Consider the following 20117-nt stretch of genomic DNA (forward strand, 5'->3'; position numbering starts at 1 on the left):
TAGTATAACCGCGGTAACGAATGCATTGGGGCCGCCTGCAGCCAACTGGTTACCGCAATCCCGCCTTGTCGTATCTCTATCTAGTGGAGAGCCGACGCAACCTGTCGGCCCAGTTTCAGTTACCCTGTAATTTGCTAAACTATTTTTCTTATGTGCTATGATTTTTCTTTCATTATACATCGGTAAGTTACTGGATCTTTAATAATATCAAATTGTGATCAATTTTTATACCTGCGCTTTTTATTAAAAAATATAACTTGGAAAGTTCCTAACCTCTGAATTTATTAAACATATATTGATTGCCTAATCTTGAAATACATGTATAACTGATTATAAAAGCGTAAGTAAATAATTCATTTATCAAGTGAAAAAATCAAGTCTCATAAAGTTCAATTTGCTTTCATGTGAACTCATTTCAACGTTATTTCTGACATTTATTTAAGGGTGAGAAAACTGTCATCGTCAGTACAGAATATGAACAGAATACTGTTTCAGCTCGGATTAACTTTTGATCTCATTACAATATGAATTCACGCTTGACGCTGTTAATTAGTTCAGAGATGCTTACCATCCGCAACCAATCGCAGAATTTCGAATATTTTTAATTACGAGGATACTCTTTAGATTAAAAATGTACCAAATTCCACAAAGTTGTGCTGTTTGTAAAAGGAAGTGCGATTACTGTATTCATTATTGTTTTCAAGGCAATCGAATAGTGAAAATTACGTTCGTAAGAATTTTGTTTGTTGGCCCTATAATTGACCGTCTAGGGAGCACCTAACTGTACGCTATGCCAAGACGAAAAAGAGATCCAATCATAGAGTATTTAACAGCCAACGCATATCTTTTAATACAACATTGCTGGAGCGGTGTAATGTTCCAAATTCAAATAACGCATCTATTGCGGGTTTGAAAAAAAGATAGAAAAAAAAATATTGGCACAATACAAAAACTAATTTAAAAAACAATTCAGTATTTCGCTGTTCTTTTTTTGAAATTAATGACGACATTTCCATGCATGTTTGATAAAAATATTTTAAAATCAATTACGCTATGATATCATTGTAATAATTCGCCTTTTGTGAAAATTTTCATTATCTTGTTCACATTAATTAAGTTAACATGCTCGGATAATCATGCATTATTATGTAAGTACTTATTGTAATCTGTTTTTCAATAACACGGTTAAATTACATAAAAATTGCCATAATGCAGGCATAGTTTTTAAAGTTTTATATTTAAATATAATCGTTTTGATCTATTTGTTACTGATTATAACCGATTTTTTGTTTGATTTTTATGGAACGTGCATTGCATTTTCAAATCAAACTTCTTACCTATGAATCTTTTGAACCCTACGGACAGACTAACCTAGCAGGTATAAGTTTAGTTATAGGCTCCCCTCGGGAATGGAATCCTTAAAATAAAGGTTACTCAATTGGCCAACTAAAGTACAATATCTGTCCCTACATCTTAGTAATATTTAATCAATGCCCAAGTATTTGACAAAGAGTTTCACCTTTTTTATTAGCACCTACTTTTTACAGAATCAGAGCAAATGTTTATTTATTTATGGTGGTACGGTGTTGGGATGCGTATCTCTGCGTAATGTAAATCTTATAAGGATGACAACCTTAGATGTAGAAAAAAAGCTCAATGATTTTTTAAACTGGACTTTTTGAACATTGAAACTAAGAATTACTTATTTTTTTCCAGACAAGGACACACGTTCTTCAGAATTTCCAAATTGAGTTTCTCACATAGCTATACACATTATTGAAAGCAATCTTTCATTTTCTGGAACCAAGTTTTTCATGTTACTAAGGGACAGCGCCCTTCATTGATCTGTCATTCAATTAGTCCGCCAATCAGATTCTAAAACGCATATCTTTTTTTCTACAGGTACATCAGAAAATCACTAACAAACCCAGGAAAACAGAACAACGTTCCTCTACGGACAAATTAGAACTAAATATGTACTGGCAATGACAAGTCCGAAAGTGCAGTGATCGTGTCAGTGATAGTGCATAGTGGACACATGATGTGAACAGACAGTTGACACAATGTGGGCAGCCCAGCTCAGCTGTATTTTCATATTGTTCGGTGAGTAAACTAGTTTGTTAGTTTAGTGGATAATCGTGTGTCAATTAGTTTTAAGTGGCACTTTTTTATTTATTTTATAAACTCTAACTGGTTTTATACTACAACTTGTGTGTCTTTGTTATCTACTTGCTTAAAATGGAATCACTGTTACTCCAATTTCAAATCATTTAAGCATACCGTAAAATTAAAATAAGTACACCCATAAAGTCTTTGTGGTTTCACATCACTAACATCAAAATCATAAGTGTACGGTTAATAAGCTAATCACATGTTACAACCATTTTCTTTTGATTTCCTTTCCAACAGAAATACGGACTGGTTATAAGAACTGTCAACCTGTCTGTTAACGTATAAGCTATTAACTCCTACCAATGCTTGAAGAGCTACTTCTTACTACTCACAATGGCGACAAGTGACCGCAATATGCTACGCGCCAACACCGTCGGTAGAAAACAATGCAAATATAATACTAAGTGGAAAAGCTTAAAACATATTCGTTCGCGTTTATTTTTAGGCGGTACGCAGCTGCAGACATAATGTGATACCGTTAATATAACAATGGCCGTATATAATTCAGTTATAAAAACACATTGTTTGCCTCCAGATGAACAATAAAGAGAACAGTCATGACCTAATCGCAATTTCGTTTCAAATTCAAACAAACGAAACCCTTTTATCTCAGTTACAACAGAAATTTCTTTTTCAATAGGCCGACTACATAATGAAATATTTGCAGAATGCCCCGGTTAATGTTAAAAAAGTGGAAGAATAAAAAATAACGAAACGTGACGGGAAACAAAGCACGTTTTTATCGTTGGAAGGGATCGTACTAATGGAAGCTGGACCAAACGGGTTCGGATCAAATCGTTACGTTTTTGGCAAATTTCGTAGAACTTATATGTTTCTTGTCGACTGAAGAAACACATTGATGAGGTGGAACGATGCGACGGAAACCTAGAACATTACTTTCTACGCTCAATATAACACGAAAACGATAATGTTGTTGAATAAAGGACAGTCAAATTCAACTCGTGATTGATATTGTAATAATTAAATCTTTTACAATGCTAGCTGAAACAAGAATTCTACAGAATAAATATCTAATTACTTATTTTCTTAAAAGAATACAAAAAGCAAATTCTAGTAAAACAAAATTGTCATTTAACCTACCGATTACATAACCGAGTGTCGCTCAAATTACCCCAAGTTAGCCATGACGCATAAAAAGACGGCAAAATTTATTGACCAAAATATCGCATAAAATTAATATTAAGCTTGATGTATGTTGTATTATAATAGCCTTGACTTAAGTAATATAAGATGTTTTTCACTTACGTCAACTTGGGTGCGAACCCATGTTGCGTTGTCGTATTAAAACGTTTTTATAAGGTAATACATTAAATGCGTGGGTCTGTGGGCCTTTTACATTTTTCTTACTATTTTATACTTCAATACTTTACACTGTGGCGAATATCGATCGACGAGAAGTTACTTCTAATGTTTTTATTCAATTAGGCAATGACTAGCAGATTTTTGAATGATGGAAACTACGGTTGCCGCCCGTTTGTAAATAGGTAGGTATTTAAAACCACAAAGAAATAAAGGTCACTGAACGTTTACAATTAGCAATACACGTGGCTACTTTGGGTACACAGGATGTTTTTCGGACTTCAAAGACCCTGTCATAAGACCTTTACAGAGGATTATTTTTGGTCTTTCCTTTCACAATTATTAAATGATTTTAAGGATTTTTAGCTGTAAATGAATATGATATTGTTTAAATACACTTTAGAATGATGTTTGGAAAAAAAAGGAAAACAAGAACGCAGTAGTGTTTTGTTCATATCTATTTTATGAACAGACAACTTCAGATTTAAACAAAGCTTCTACAAAATTTGACTACTAGTATGTTAGTTAGATAGTTGTTGCTCTACCAATAAATGCGCAAGGAATCGATCAAATGGCTAACTTCAGAATTGCAAAAATATAAGGCGCGCACAATAATCTTTAGTCAGATTTTTCATGTTATCTCAATATTATCTTAAGCTCCTTTTAAGTCTTTTTAAGGCAAAAAGCTTTTACTCAAACACTTGGAGGTTGTTGATTCTGAAATGTAAATATTGGTTCGCATGTGTGTCAGAAATGTGGAACCCTTACATTTTATTCTTGTGGTTACAGTACATCTGTTGCTTATTGCATCGGTTTGTACGCAAAACCGGACCGTGACGTGTTTACAGACGATTGAAAGCTCCTGTCAGCGTATCTAGGACACCGTGAGAAGAGGGTATAACTTGTTGTGATGTTGCACAATGGCTTTTTGTAATGTCGTATGAAATAAAATGAAAAATGTATATAACAGTTTATGGAAATGGTATGGCTAGCAACGGTTTAAAAGTATTAATTGAATGATATCCAAAACACTACGACGGCTTTAAATGTTTTCAGTTTAAATACCGACAAAGTCATAAGCCACTAATACAAACTCGAACAAGAAAATCAATAAATATACATTTATAAACTCCAAGAAATCCTCGCCTTATATTTTTACATAATTTGAAGGCGCATTTCCTGGGGCGAAGATAAACTATTAATATTTTTATAAACTCCTTGAACTGTAGCTAAGACTAAAAGTGGAACACGGATTGAACTTTGCTGTCGAATGTACCCAAGTGGGGTAACTTTGCGACAAACTTCCAGTTAGTTTATCAGATGTTTAGGACCCCGTGTCCTAATTAAAAGCTTACCGACTCGAGTAGCTTTCATTTATTAAATGTTCAATTAAAAATTCTAAAGGAACCAAATTGAGTCTTACCATCTTTGTGTTTCCATTTTAACGCTCATTAGAAATGAAATTGCATATTTAGATTCAACGAGCAACCCGAATTTATAAAACGTTACATAATTTTATTTTGAATGTTATTTGAATTCGCAAAATTATACAGTTTAGCTTATGAAAATTCGGTCGTGGAATAATTCATACTACAAAATAACTTCAAAGGAATAAAGCGGTAAAGAAATATGGTTACTTAGGCATTATTTTACCTATATAAATTGTTATACAGAATATTTATATTGTACATATGTACAGTTCAAATACGTATACCTACATATTAAAACCGTTTAGAAAAGGCCGCATTTTTGCGTAATTCAAATTAACGTTTCTCATCAATGTGCCAGCACTAGAAACACAAGTTAAGTATGTACTCTATGTACCACTCTAACAACTACTTGAAATATTCATAAAAATAAATGCTTTTGTAATAATAAAGTTTAAAGTTCTATAAATATTATCCAGTGCATCTGCCACGGACAGATGCCTATTGTGCGTGAATCGCACCACCTTGGGGTTCTTTACGTCATTCGAGGGAAATAGGTAACCTATTTCTTTTAGCTCATTTGAACAACTCGTGCGGAATTATAAAACGTGTATCGTGTAGATTCAGATTATTTGCATGTTTGTTTTTTTCTGTGTATCTACTGTAAAATGAAACAAAAATATGTGTTTTTGTGTGTTCCGATGCTCTTTTTCTCTAAGTAGGTCACATTATTTTTGATCTTCTTTTAACATTATGGTGAAACTATAGTGAATAGGTGATTATGTGATAAATTTAAGTGGTTTCAGTTGGCTTAGGTACTTAGTATTTAAAATCGAGCGAAAAGAACTCAAAACTTATTTTAAAGTTTGTGGGCAAAAATAAAATATTTTATTATTTGTGAATTGGGAAAATAAAGTTTTATTTTGTTGACACGTAAAATCAGAGTTTATGACTTCCGAGTTAACATATGCGACAAAATATAACTCGAGGTACAACTTAGTGTGGGAATATTGCACCCGTTGCAGATTCTAAAGTTAAAGCGCTGCGTTGACATTTTCGCTGTCGTGCCTCGACCGCATTTACCATATGCCATTTAATACTCACGACTCAACTTATGTGTATATACGGTACTTCTAGACCAACCTTGTAGCTTCGCTCTTTCAAATAACTTCAAAGAAATATCAACATTACCCGTGTTGAAATAAAGCCTTTATTTACGTTACTACTCTAAGTAATAGTCTGTGGCTGAGTTTATTTGCTTTCGACTTTGAACGTGCTTTATTTTGATATTTCTTAGGCAATGTGAACAGCGCAGTGTTTCGCTGTCTGAGTATAACTCTTACATAAACTGTGGCTATTGATCTTCATTTGTGTTTATCTGACTTGTCTCTTATTAGTTAGTCAGTATTAAACAATAAAAGTACTCAATATAAAACAAAAAAAAATATTGCGTAAAGAATATAATCTTCTTAGTCCCCTTACAGTGCTTTCACACTTAAATATTATTGTCGCGTGTAGCCAAACTCAGCGTATACCTACGCGTGACACATTCACAGTAGCAAAAATCTGATGCTCGGTTTTGAAAGTCATCTTTCGCTCAAGTGCTGTCGCTCAGAAAAACTAAGCGGAAAATCAGCTAGAACGAAAGCGCTGTCAATCTTACAACGATAACCTACCTCTAAACTGAATGTATGTTTGGTGTAAACCAGGCTTATTTTGCTATATTATAATAGATTCTCCAACAATCGTTTACACAGTCTTTTCAATTATAATTAAAAGACACATTACTTTTTCACACACAACACACGCCACACACTTTTTAATCGATTCAAAAATATACCTCCACTCTTTCTCAAAAAAGATCGAATACATTTTTGAGGTGCCATATCTAGGTATACCCCGAAGCTAATATACTTTGCCATAGCTAAAATTACGTATAAAACTTTGTGTGAAACATAGTATAAATGATCGATTTATCGCAGGTGTGACAGCCGGCGGCGGAGGCTGGGAGCCCCTGGGGACGCCGTACTTCGACAACAGCACGAAGCGCGAGGCCACCGCCGCCGTGGGCCAGCCTGCCTATCTACACTGCAGAGTCCGCAACCTGGCTGATAGAGCGGTAAGACATATTTCTAATAACACTTTTTGTACTTACGAATAATGTATAACAACCAAAAGATAAAAAAAAAAACATATAGCGTATCCTAAGTTTTGTATAAAAAAAGTGTTTTCTGCTCTTTCTCCGCTGAATCTATTTGCTTAGATGTTAGTAGAATTAACTTACATCATAGAAAAGAGTCTAACTAACTGCTAATGCTCGAGACCGTGTCGATGAGCGTGAAACTACGGCCAACAAAGTATTATGCATTCTTTATTTCCATCATCTCAATTAAGCTATGGTGGTCACACACAATGTCATCAGCTGAACCTATTAAGTATAAAATACACAAGAGAACCATAAACTCTACAAAATAAAAGATAGTTTTTAGCAAGTTACTAGAAGAAATTACATCGTGAAGCAGTTGAAACCGCAAGTATCAGCTAGTTAATAAATAGTTGACACAGGTGAACTTAGTGGAAGTTTCTCCGTGGAGGAGACCAGGCAAGTGATATTACCTGGTGTACCGGTAGGCTGCCACCAAAAGTTTAATGTTGAGTATTAAACGTTAAGTGGGTGAACTTCACTAGCGCAATATGGCATTTCTGTCGCCGAAGATTCTCTGCAAAGTACCTATCTACTTAGTGCAATTTACACAAAAATAATTCCTTGAAGAGGGGTAAAAAGGATTGAAAATACAGAAAAAATATACATCTTATTTCTATATGTGAATCGTAAAAAGAACATAAAGGTTTTCGGCCACACAAAAGCTTGTATAAAATAAACAGTGCACAAAATGTTCAACATTCAGACCAAAAGAATCACTTTGTCTGAAAACGAAACATTTACAAAATCACCTCTGCGCTAAAGTTGGGCTCAGAAGTCGTTGAAACCGGGATATCTTAAAGGACAAAACCCTACAATGTACGAGATATTCCAATTGAAAAAGTTATCAGCACCACGTTATATAATATAAGTGAATTAGAAAATGTTTTCGTATCGAGTTTCGGTGACTGTTGATTTCATTAAACGAAGTGCTTTGTATACAAATCCATAAAGGCGGTGAAACTGATGCGTGCTAACGATAAGCAAATGTGACACTTTTATGGTTCTTTATAGGGTGTTCTGGTATCTCTGTTTGAATCAGAATCCGCAGTTTTAGGTCAAAATGAAATTGCACTGTGGTATAGCCTAGTGGACTTTATCCACCGCATAAGCTGTTTGGATCATCAACTTGGGTTTCCCCAAATATTTTGGGTTCATTTCTAGTTGCGTATGTTACAAAGGCTACAATACCGACGACCCCTCGCTACCCAATTAGTGAGGGATGTCACCGTACATATAGTTCTAAGCAATGTTTTCCGAATATAGTGGAACAAAAAAAATGTTTGTCAACAAAACAGCATCACGCCAGATTTCCACTTAAGAAAACTCAGAAAATATAAAACTTTAAAAAATCTTTGAAAACATATATTTTTCAAACAAAACAATAATTTTGAAAAACTTCACAAAACATAAAAGGCGATCTAATATTTTAAAGTCTCAAGTGCGGAAATAGCGAATCGATCTATCTGCATATATCTATACTTCCTCCTTTTCCCAGAAGAACGTAGACGGGAAACTTTAGCATAAAATTGTATATTCAAACCAAAAGGCTGCATAAACAGCTCGATAGACATTAAAACTAAGAGGGAAGGATTTTACCCGCAAGTAGTTACCGCAAACGGTACTCCCCGGAGATGAAATAGATAGTATCCATCTTGCTTTACCTACTTCACAAGACGTTCACATATTCCACTATGCATTTATTTAGATTTTCACTCGTATTCATTTTATCGATACAGAGGCATCTCCGCTGGTATCCGCTTACGTTCCTATGATATATGCAGTACGTATGTATTTGATTTTCAAATTGGCTTTTATAAATTGTGGGACACATTCACTTATTCTACGAATATATGTCTTAAAATATGCGATGATACTCGGGTCGTATTGGCTGCGGTGCTTGTTCGTCTCAGACCGTAAAATACTTGAATTGAAAACTCATCTTTGCACTTGAGAAAGGCTCTGTTTAGTCACACAACAGCGCCGATTCACCGCAAGAAGCTTTGTCCATATATTCAGGCAGTCTGAAAAGCCCCGAGCCGTGCTTAACGGTCCGCGAAACAACGCTTTAAAGAAACCCTTGAGTGGATTTAAGGGTATGGCTGATCATGTACTTGAATCTAATAAACCGACTTACGTTCTGAAAATTTTACCTAGTACTTAATGTATTTGATTTACCTAATATTATGTGCCAATTTGATACATATTATCTTCTGAACTTAAGATTTACATTTTAAAAGTAAAAAAAAAACATCATGTCTTTCGAAACTTTCTTGGAAAGTATCACTGTATCTGTATAAAGTGCGCTGATTTTTTGTCGCAGATAATTAATTTCCTATTTTAGATGCAAATTATATCAAACATAAAATATTTCAACTTTAGCTATTTGAAAGAATTTCAACTTCAGGTGTTACCTGTAAAACAAAAATATTTAAACCGTTCCCACATGAAAAATAAATTCACCACCACAATCAGTGATAACTTCACATAAGCATGTTTTTCTCACTTGGCGTTCAACTCGCAATCCATAAACTGACTCGTAAAAAAATGAGCCAATTTTACTGGTTGTTGGCACAAACTTGACAAATCCGGACGTAGAGGAACTCGCGCGACTCAATATAGGGCAAGTAGGTAATGCCTGAAGCCTCGTATTTCGTTATCGCATTTGAATTTAAGATGGCGTGCTGAAAATGTACGCTCACTGCAACAGCCGTATCCCTGGGTATAGTTGCGCATTTTAAATGGTCATTTATTTTAATTAAACGCTCCCGTTGAGGTCTTAACATTTTTTTCTAAATTACTGTTCGGCGTGTCAGGTGACTTGAGTATGTTAGTATGTGTGCATGTATTCCTAATTATGATTTTGTTATTTAATGAATGTGACTATTTATCGTTGCCTCTATCGTGCGCAGTAATCTATATAATGATTTTTTTTTGTATTCACTAAACTGGAACAGTTGGTATACCCAATCTAATCATCACACGCTACTTTCGCATTGCATGCGCAAAACTTGTATTTAAGTATACGTATAAAACTGCTCCTTACGAATATTTCTCTCAGCGTAAACCTTAATAACATTACCATTAATAACAGGCATCAATTATAATTAATCGATTATAATGATAGAAGTTGCGTGAGCGAAGACACTGAATCATAATCAATCAAAGCCATGAAAGCTGACCAGTATTGCGTAGTCCCTTCTGCCTTGTTAAGTACCTACTGCGCAGTTTTTCCAACAAATATATGGAGTAAGTAGTACTTCAGAAGACTACTTATAAAAGTAATTTTATGATGCTAAGCTATCCACAGTCAATCTCACGTTTTTCATGTAGAAAAATATCAATAAACCTTTTTACTTTTTCTAACAATTTAATACAGTGAGTCACAAAAGTTAATTCCAAACAACGTCTCATTTGACAGCAAAACTTCAAATTCACTCGAAAATCACAAAAGCTATTTGATGCCCCATTATAAGTTGACATCGCCCGAAGCCATTTTTATAGTCTCTGCGAACTCAATTTAATATATCTCGAAAGATAACATTTAGATTTCATACATCTGAGATAGGTCTTAAACTAAGATATGTCATAAGCCAGTATTGCCAGATTCAATATAAAGCAATTTGGATAGCAAAAACTGTGGGTTCCCAATTCCGGACGAAGTGTTAATCAAGGGGGAAACATCTGGTAACACTTAACTTCTTTGCCCCTAACAATTTGTAAGAAAGTTCGTGCACTTATTAAGCCCTAGTTCGTTCAATATCACCGCTTTTTATGGAATCATTCGGTGAAGTTTGGTTATATTCTCACTTGGGTGCATTTGAGTACTTATCTGTAAGAGAATCAATAGCTCGTATGAAAAACAGGATCATGAAATCTTATATTGTACCAACTCACGAAAGTATGCTTGGGATTATTGTAAGGGAGAGGAAAATTGGAAATAAGGAAGGAAAGTTATAAACCATTTTAACTTTTTCAATAATATGGACAACAAAAAGTAAGATACGATCGCTAGCTAGCAAATATCACTTTTAATTAAATGTATTTTTAAAACACCTTCTTTTTACGTTTCAAAAAAAACCATTTCAGTCTGCATAGATATCTATTTAAGTATCTATTGCATAATTTGCATCGGAGATCGAGCGCTGCAAATTGCTTCAAACTTCGGAATAAAAAAGTCAAACAAACCGCAAAATAAATAGAGAAACTTGTTTGAAATTCTTTCTTCGTTTTAGTGCCTTCCGACCCAGCCGTCTTTTCATTAGCCAAAGTCCAATTTCTCCGTTATGTATTTCGACGAAGTGCTGATTTTAAAAGAAACGAGTTGGCATTGTGTGACTTGCCTACCTACTGGATATAAAACGTAAATAACTTGGTTTAGTACAACAGACAGTCTGTAAGCTACTTATTTAGGTTCGTTTCGAAATAACGTAGGTCTATACGCACTTTTGTTGCTCTCATTTTCTGTTTTAGTACTGTATCTTGAGCGTAAGAAGCTCCATATTGTCGACGGTTTCGACAAGACGGCTCCTGTATAATACCTAAAATGTTATATGACCTAGTTTTGAAATTTTGTACCAACAAATAAAAAACTGTATTTAATCGTGTAATCAAAACTACCATCATATCAACTTCATAAAAATAACATCAAAATCAACTGTTCGGAAAACAAAATGCATTGAAATCAACGTAACACAATAGTTGATTTTATACACTGTATGTTTCCAATTACGTTGACAAATGTATAACAAACACAGGATTAATCAATCACCAACACAAATGATATGTCCTCGCGAACCTTTTGAAATATTATCTCTTTAGTCCAATATTTATAAAGCTTCACATATTATGTAAATCCTAATAACTAAATGTCACCGTGGAAGATAAATCACTTGCCTTGACTAACATGAATGTGTACTATAAGTACTCGTCGTGGTCAAAGTGTTAGTATAGCACGCATCATATAAATATTCTTCACGTAGATATATTACTTTTTGTGGTGCAAATGAATAATATACACGTACTTTGCGACATAAACTTATTACTACAAATATATAGAAAATATAAGCCTCTTTATCTAATGAATTACATTGAAATTATATCAGTAAATAATCAGTTTTACAGGCGACTGCAAAATTTGTCATAATTGCATAATTCAAGGGTGTATGTTTTGTTACAAACGTTGCTCAATACTTTTGACAAGATGATAAAAACAGTCATAAATCCTAAATAAATATTATATTAACACTGTTAATAAACAAATAAAATTCCTGCAATATGAGTTTTCCATACCGACGGTGCGGCATTCAATGAATTTGCCCGTTGCGCTTTCCGACTTTCCACGAGCAACGAGTAGCGGCCAGGTCGCATGCAATTTCTAATACCAATATCTTGGAAACTGAAGAGTTTACGTTTAATTTCCCTTTGCTCATACATACCTATTATTTATCTATACATAGGACTTTTGTTAGTTCCTCAAGTGTATGTATTGTGCGTTATGTTTCTCCATATGCTGAATTATACATGCCAATTTCACTTAAGAGGATTGAAGCAAAACTCCTTAAAAGAAGGAATATGAATGAGGATTTATATTTGACTGCAAACATTTTTATGTATCCAGACTATTGAAAATTTACTTTACCGTGGGTACCTTCTATATGAAATATCGAATTCTTCTGTGCTTGTTTCAGGCGATGAATAGACCCTCTCTCGTGTATGAAGAATAGATCCACATTGTGAAGGTTCTGCTATTGTTACCATCGCACAATCTGAAGCTCTTCGCTAAATATATTCTGGGAATTGTCACCAATTTCTAGGTCAAGTCTCGAAATATACGTGGGATTTACTAATAGATTAGTAAACGTATTTTATTGCATTATTTTGAAAGGGTTTAAAAGAGGAGGGTTCATAAAATAATACTCTTCAAATGAAGACCACCAGAAAATGTTACCTAACGAGATGCTATTGAATAAAGGACTTGGTAACTGGCATAAAAAACTCAAATTAAGATTGATAACTTTTATACGACATTCTCAATTGTCGGCAAAGTGAGTTTAAGTTTCAAAGGCGGATCAAACTTGGCCGAGGCGCGTACGGGCCAATTTCTCTCCACGAGATTGTGGAAAACAACCAAGCACTCACAGAATAGTTTCATAATTACTCGTCTTGCTCTAATTACTTAATCAGACCCGGATATCTATCTCTGTTAATTTAATCCGAGTAATATTAACTGAGAATCTAAAATATCTACCACAGTTACACTCTGAATAATCGGGTCTCACGCCTCCGCCTTCGTCCCAGTTACACGCATAAAATAATCAAATTACTAACACCAGTTTACGAAAGGCACAAATACACACTTATTAATTTAATGTATTAAAACAAAAAGTCATCACAGTCCGCTATATAAAGTCTATCCCAGCTCAACAAAACAGCATTTAGGTCAAACGCGGTTTGAGCCGTCACAATTCACGACCGAAATTTACCTCGAATAGATTCAATATTTAATCCTCTTTTCAGAGCTCGGGTAAAAGATTAGTGAAAGACATTAAAGGTTGGCTTTCTAGTGGGAAACTATTCAGAGGAGTGGGCAATCTTCTATGTGGTTTCCGATGTGAGTGGCGCGTGAATGGTGCCCAAATTGCTAGTGAACGGCTGACTCATTCGAGCCGCAGATTGCGCTGATTCACTTCACTTTACTCACTCACAATTTTTATCTAGTGATACCATTGAGGTAAAGTGTACGATAAAACGCGGAATGATTTGATGCTATTGAGCACTGCAAAACTAACAGCACGCTATATAAAACGCAAACATCAGTCAGTGTTAGTATTATTAACACGTTAGCGACGTGCGATGTCACTCTCGTTAAAAATTACGTAAATTGTTTGGTAGATAAATGCCAGGCTCTCGAAACACAAATAAAGTCCCAATCAATTTGTCTAAACCCTCGCATGCAAAGCCCACTTACCCATTGGACAGTTAACACAATTTTGTAATTAGCGCGCTCACTAACGCAAACAACTGTAAACCAACACAATAGAGGTGAACTATTTATAGGTAAATGAAGCTCGGTAGTTCTTTAAGGTGAATTGATTGTGCTCGATTTTCAAATTAACTTGGATAATTTTGTACACAAATATTCTGATCTACCGAATAAAACGAAAAATTTTGTAAAAATTATCCGAGCCCTTTAAATGATAGCTGAACATGTACATAGCTATTTCATTTAATTTTTTCGTCACTTATTTACGAAAAATTGCAATATAATAAATGTGTATTCCAATTTCTCGTAAAACAGGTGAAATTGAGTTTTCGTTAAATGTGGATTACGTTTAGCGAGAATTCAATTTTATGTAAAAATCTAACCCATTTTAGATTTAACTCGGTCCAAATTAAATCCATCAATCTATCAATTACAATCTGCATAACAGAGCGAGGGGAGCGACAATAACATTCCATTTTATTCGACAACGAGTTCAATCCTACTTGATCTAGGCTTGACCCATAAAAACTTTGGCGCCGCGAGAAAGAATGGTTAGGGGGTTTCCAGTTATATCCAGTTAGTTCTGTCTCCGCCACGCTTTAAACCGTGCCACGAAGAAAGTTTTAAAACCTCACAGCGAATAGTCTCGAATACAAATTCGAATGAAACTCTCGATGCGGCCACATAAAAATTGGAACGAGTCGAAACAGCTACAATTACTTTGTAGTACGAGAGCATCATAAATTAAAGCGGCTTTTTATTTTATTTTCTTTCTAATTGTTCTTAACGAATTTATCAAATTTACGCTTACGTGCCGGAAATTTATGGTGATCCAGGTCTTAGGGTACGAATTTTATAGAGCCCGAATTTGAAAGAGCTTATCGAGACTTAAGTATTCTCGGTTTACTAAAATTATTGCTGTAAAAGTTTACTTCCAGCAAATTCACGTAAGTTTTATCTTGAAATAAAATTGGAATAAGGATTTTATTTGAGAACTTAAAAGTTTACAACTCGAAATTAACGAAGTCACGTAGGTACCACTTTGGGAATAAAGTTTTTGGTAAATTGGGGTATAAATAAGTTTGATAAATTAACTCTTTGCCGGCCACAAGACACAATAGCAGCTTTATTGCTATTAATGCCGCACAAAATTTTGAATTTATGAATACGAAATACTTTGCTTATATAGAAAAGATAAATGGCAATTTCAACAGTACAAAAAATTACCTAGCTTTGTTCTATGAAATTCACTTTATCAAGTGGTAGCACCTGTTATGACATGCCTTTTAGACCTCATTTCTCATGCACTGCAGCTATCAATTTTGTTCATTATCACCCGATTCAACGCATGAGCACTCTCTACGGAACCATAACATATTGTAAAGATATCAAGATAAGCGAAATCATGCGTCAATTTGTTTATTTATTGCAGCAAGTATAATACCGTCGATTTATTAAGAAGATATTATGGCGCAATGCGTATGAGACTCGAGAGGACCGCAGTGATCCAACTGTTGTTTAGCGCTTACTGCCGAACTAGCTTTCTCAAACAGTTTCAGACGCTTCCTGGAGAATTTGCTTCCCGCACCTGGATAAAAAGTAGCTTCTGCATTTTTCTTAAAAATACCTATATTATTATTCAAGTTTCATCAAAATTCAATCTGTAAATTTTCCGAGAAAGAGAAACAAACGTCCATGCATACAAACTTTTGTGCTATCCGATATCCCTGAAAAAATAGGTACCTATACTTTTTTCAAGTAGGTAATAATTACTAAATAGCAAATTAAATATTTAGAGAACATCACAACATCATCAACATACGGCCTAATTCTGCAGCAGAGTAATAATAGTTTACATAACACTCGAACGAGTAAACACATAGATAGGAACAATCCCGTCTAAATATAAACAGAATTTGTATTTTAATTAAACTTACATCAATTTATGTTCCAATCAGTGTGAGCGTATTAATAAAATTAATTATGGGAACCTAACTTGTATTAGAGCTTTAGTCCAAGTAACAAAAAGCCAGTGGTCGTCTTTGTATCTTTACATAGAAACATACGTCGTTGTTACAACGTTGAAAACATGTAGGTCAAGTTAGAGACATTCACAGACATTTCAATAAGAAGCACTAAATTACAGACGGGTAATTCGGCAATAATTTAAATTGAGAAATTCTTGCAAAGATTCTAATTTTACGCTGGAATAGTTTAGTATTGAAAATGTCTTGTTTTCAAAGTAGAGTTTTGTCGAATGGCATTTATTGTTCAACTTTTAATTCAATAAATAGTTAGGAAACAACGTGACATCCGACGAAAATTGTAGGAGCCGTTTTAGTATTCACGCTATGTAGTTTTAGGCCCAAGTTCGTCGACAACATGGACATCCTTTTTCCTTCCAATAACTGTTTACTTTAAAAATTTAACGTGAAAATAGTTGTTTTAAGAAAAGTAACCTTTATGATGTCGGGAACTTGGGCCTACGATGATACAAACTTTTTTGTTGGTTGGGTGCCCCAGCTAGTTCCAATTAAAAAAAAATACATATTTTTGTCACCAGGTATCCTGGATCCGCAAACGTGACCTCCACATCCTCACAGTGGGAGTGCACACTTACAGCAGCGACGCGCGATTTGCCGCGCTCCACGCCGACGGTTCCGATGAGTGGACGCTCAGAGTTGCTCCCGCGCAGCCGCGAGACTCCGGCGCGTACGAGTGTCAAGTGTCTACGGAACCTAAGATCAGCCTGTCGTTTCGACTTACTGTTGTTGGTAAGTTTTTTTACACCTAAAATGTTTAACTATTCATTTATGTAACGACATTTGAATAAATGTTTTCATTGTAATGAATACAAATCACACATTCGATGTATGTATTTTATGAGAAAAAAAAAACAGAATTCCTGCTAAGTACTGCCACAAATATATAATAATAGAGCAACAAAGAAAAACCTATTTATCTTAAACTTCTATCTAAAAGTGATCGAATACCTTGTGCTATAATTACGAATTATCCCTTTACTGAGCGCAGCAATGCAATTTTGCCGAGTGTAGTATCGTTAATTTTTTTTAACCTATATTGTGACTAAACAATATTTTTTTATTGTGGTCAGTATTTTTGAGCAATTCATGTATAATTGTTTACTTTGACCATTGTATTAAAGCGTGCTCTATTTAGAAAGGAACTGACGCCAGGGCCAGTTAATCGATTCAGCGGCGATGCCAAGACTCGGATGTCCGAACAATGTTTGTAAAACTTGCAAACGTTTAAACGAGCCAAGAAAGCAAATCTTACGCAACAAATACAAACATTTTCTGCCATTAATTTAAATTAATTTAATTACAAACTGAACGTTGTAAAGAGACAAAGTTTTAACAATAAAAAACCGCGAAGTTTTAACAAAAAGGCGCATCCGCTTTTATTATGCAACTGGACTTGCAAACTGTAATTGGCAAAAGCCACAAATGAACAGTTCCATTGAAAACTGTAAACACAACGTTCAGACTATGTAAACTTCAATGTAATTAATATTTAACAAGCCTTATTTATTATAACCATGTTACTGCAATTATTATTTTAGTAATATTTACATGAAACTTGAATTTACCCTGATGATGGATGATTTTTTAATTGTCTTGCTATTATAACAATTTTATAATGAGTCAAATGTCAAGTTACTGAAAATATTCCGTAAAAACTTTGTGAAATTGTAAATATTATTATTTCAATATCTTTTATAGGTAAATTGTCATCATCAATACTTCCTGTGTATTATCGTCATCAAAGAGCTTGTGTTATTTAAACCGTTTTGTTGTCAACAGTTTCAAAGGCGGAGATACTGTCGGGACCAGAGCTGTTCGTCAGAGCGGGATCGGACATCAATCTTACTTGCGTGGCGAAATACGCCCCAGACCCGCCGAGGTAACTAATGTGAAAAATCTAGACTACCCAGCACTACACATTAAAAATGTAGATAAATTGCTAGAAAATTCTTTGTTTATTTTATGTGCGCCCTTTATTTTGTTCGCTACTTTTATTTGTTGAAAGATGAAACTTTATATTTCTCGCTTTCAAAAGCTCAATCTACATGTTGTTTTTTAATTAAGTTTCATTTTTTGAACTCATTGTTTTTAATTTCAAATGAATATTTAACACAAACACGCTTGATTGTATATGAGTTATAACGCATATTTATTCCATTGTAAAACAAAACGATCTTTAGTACAATAAATTCTTGATAAAAGTACGAAAGTAAAATCATTTTCACTTTAAAAGCGGAAACTTTTTGTAAGGCTTATAAAGGAAATGGAAAAGGTGCTATATTCTTACTTGGAACGGGCAGAAAGAGCACCCATGAAAATGTGGGTTGCCAACATAAAAAACGAGGAAGTGAGAAATAACTCTCGAGTGGGACTTTTGTGTCAGCGTACGTGACAAATGTGTAATGAGACCATCTTGTTCAGTTAGATCATATTGCCCGCACTCGCCTTCTACAAAAGTATCACATTTTTGGCCAGCTCGCCGACGTCATATTTTAGAGCTTGCAACTTACTCACTAGCTCACTCTGATGACACACAGATTTTTTATGTAGCCTGCTAACTTAAATGAAATTCGTGAAACAAAACATTTTTGAACCGAGCGGTAATAAAAGCCATATCTTTCACATAAACAAGAACAAAATTCGATCCGTTTTTAAAAATGGTTCGTACGTAAATGAATTACGTATGTTGGAAAAACAAATACGGCTGAAAAATAATACAGGCGACAAAAATTGGATGTACGTTATTGATGTTTGCGGTTGTGTAACTCGGAATAAATACCCGGCACACAAATCGTTGCGGTGTGAATAGGCGACCCCGCCTTCCACCTTACGATCTTATAATGGAAGTGTGTTATCTTGTAGGCACCTTTTCACACCGCACCGTGCCTATATATTTAGTGTTCGCATCCATAAACATGATAAGCTTATTTTCAGATAAAAGGGTCGGCTGAGGTCCCTAAGTGAGGTATTCTTTAGCTATCAACGTTTAATGGAGGCCTATGTCTGAGATCTATCGAGGGATCTCCAATTTGAATATTGATACGGTGATACGCTCCACGTGGACAGATGTCGTTTTTTATTCAAATGTTTCCAACTATTTATGGACTTTATCTGATCTTTTAACTCTGTTTTTATATCTTTTAAGTATTGATTTTTTATTAAGTTAGTTTGAATCCAAGCCAGTATTTTTATTCTTTCTCTTAAAGTGACTGCGGTCCGATGTTCACAAATAGGGGTTGTGCAATGCGTCTATTGTTTCGCGAGTGTCATATGTCTCGTCATTGTTGAGTACCTGCAGCATTCATGCGGTTATAATAGGAAAGGAATAAATAAATAATTATTTTTGGGGCGAACATATCTCCTTTATGAGTCTCTTTATACATAATCAGAATATTTTAAACGTCAGACCCGAACCCAGATTGGGACGAATACGTTTTTATATTCCGACATCGCGCGCTCAATAACAGATTGACTGATTACGGTAGGTCAGCTTTTTTTAACATTCCTGGACTAAATTGCAGCTATAGCTTTCTCTTCCTCCCGCATACGTTTACCCAAATGGTTTTTACAGTTAGTTTATTGACCGTGTGACATTCGAAAGGGGAACACGACCAATACGCGTCAAATGTATTTCTTAGTAGCTGGAACAATGTGACCCAAGTAAACTGCTTATTAAACTGAAATTACCGACTTAAACTATGAAACACATCCTTCAATGTAATGAATAGCCGTGTGACGTCAAATAACATGTAATTAGTTCGCCAAAGGTGTAGGGTTTGTATACACAATCAACACGAAACTTTGACTTTCGTGTTTGACTTTGAATTATTAGACAATTATAGTTGTATTTGCCTGCTTTGAACATGACGGATGCGTCCCTAATTATGAAGACTTGATATGTTTTTAAACGAATTAATTAGTGCCAGTGCCCGTTTGATTTTCGCAAATAATAATGAAAAAATCTG

The 20117-nt window shown here is 34.7% G+C and overlaps 1 protein-coding gene across 1 annotated transcript in view; it reads left to right on the plus strand.

Annotated features, from left to right (window-relative positions):
* LOC110374384 (hemicentin-2) overlaps positions 1–20117 on the plus strand; it is a 39167-nt gene that overhangs the window by 12644 nt on the left and 6406 nt on the right. The window contains exons 2-5 of the mRNA XM_021332061.3: positions 1903–2103; positions 6902–7038; positions 16671–16881; positions 17932–18031. Coding sequence (XP_021187736.3) covers positions 2064–2103; positions 6902–7038; positions 16671–16881; positions 17932–18031 — 488 coding nt within the window. The 5' untranslated portion in view covers positions 1903–2063. The remainder of the gene's footprint in view (positions 1–1902; positions 2104–6901; positions 7039–16670; positions 16882–17931; positions 18032–20117) is intronic.

This window comes from Helicoverpa armigera, chromosome 17 (assembly GCF_030705265.1).
Source record: "Helicoverpa armigera isolate CAAS_96S chromosome 17, ASM3070526v1, whole genome shotgun sequence".
In the NCBI taxonomy this organism is placed as follows: domain Eukaryota; kingdom Metazoa; phylum Arthropoda; class Insecta; order Lepidoptera; family Noctuidae; genus Helicoverpa; species Helicoverpa armigera.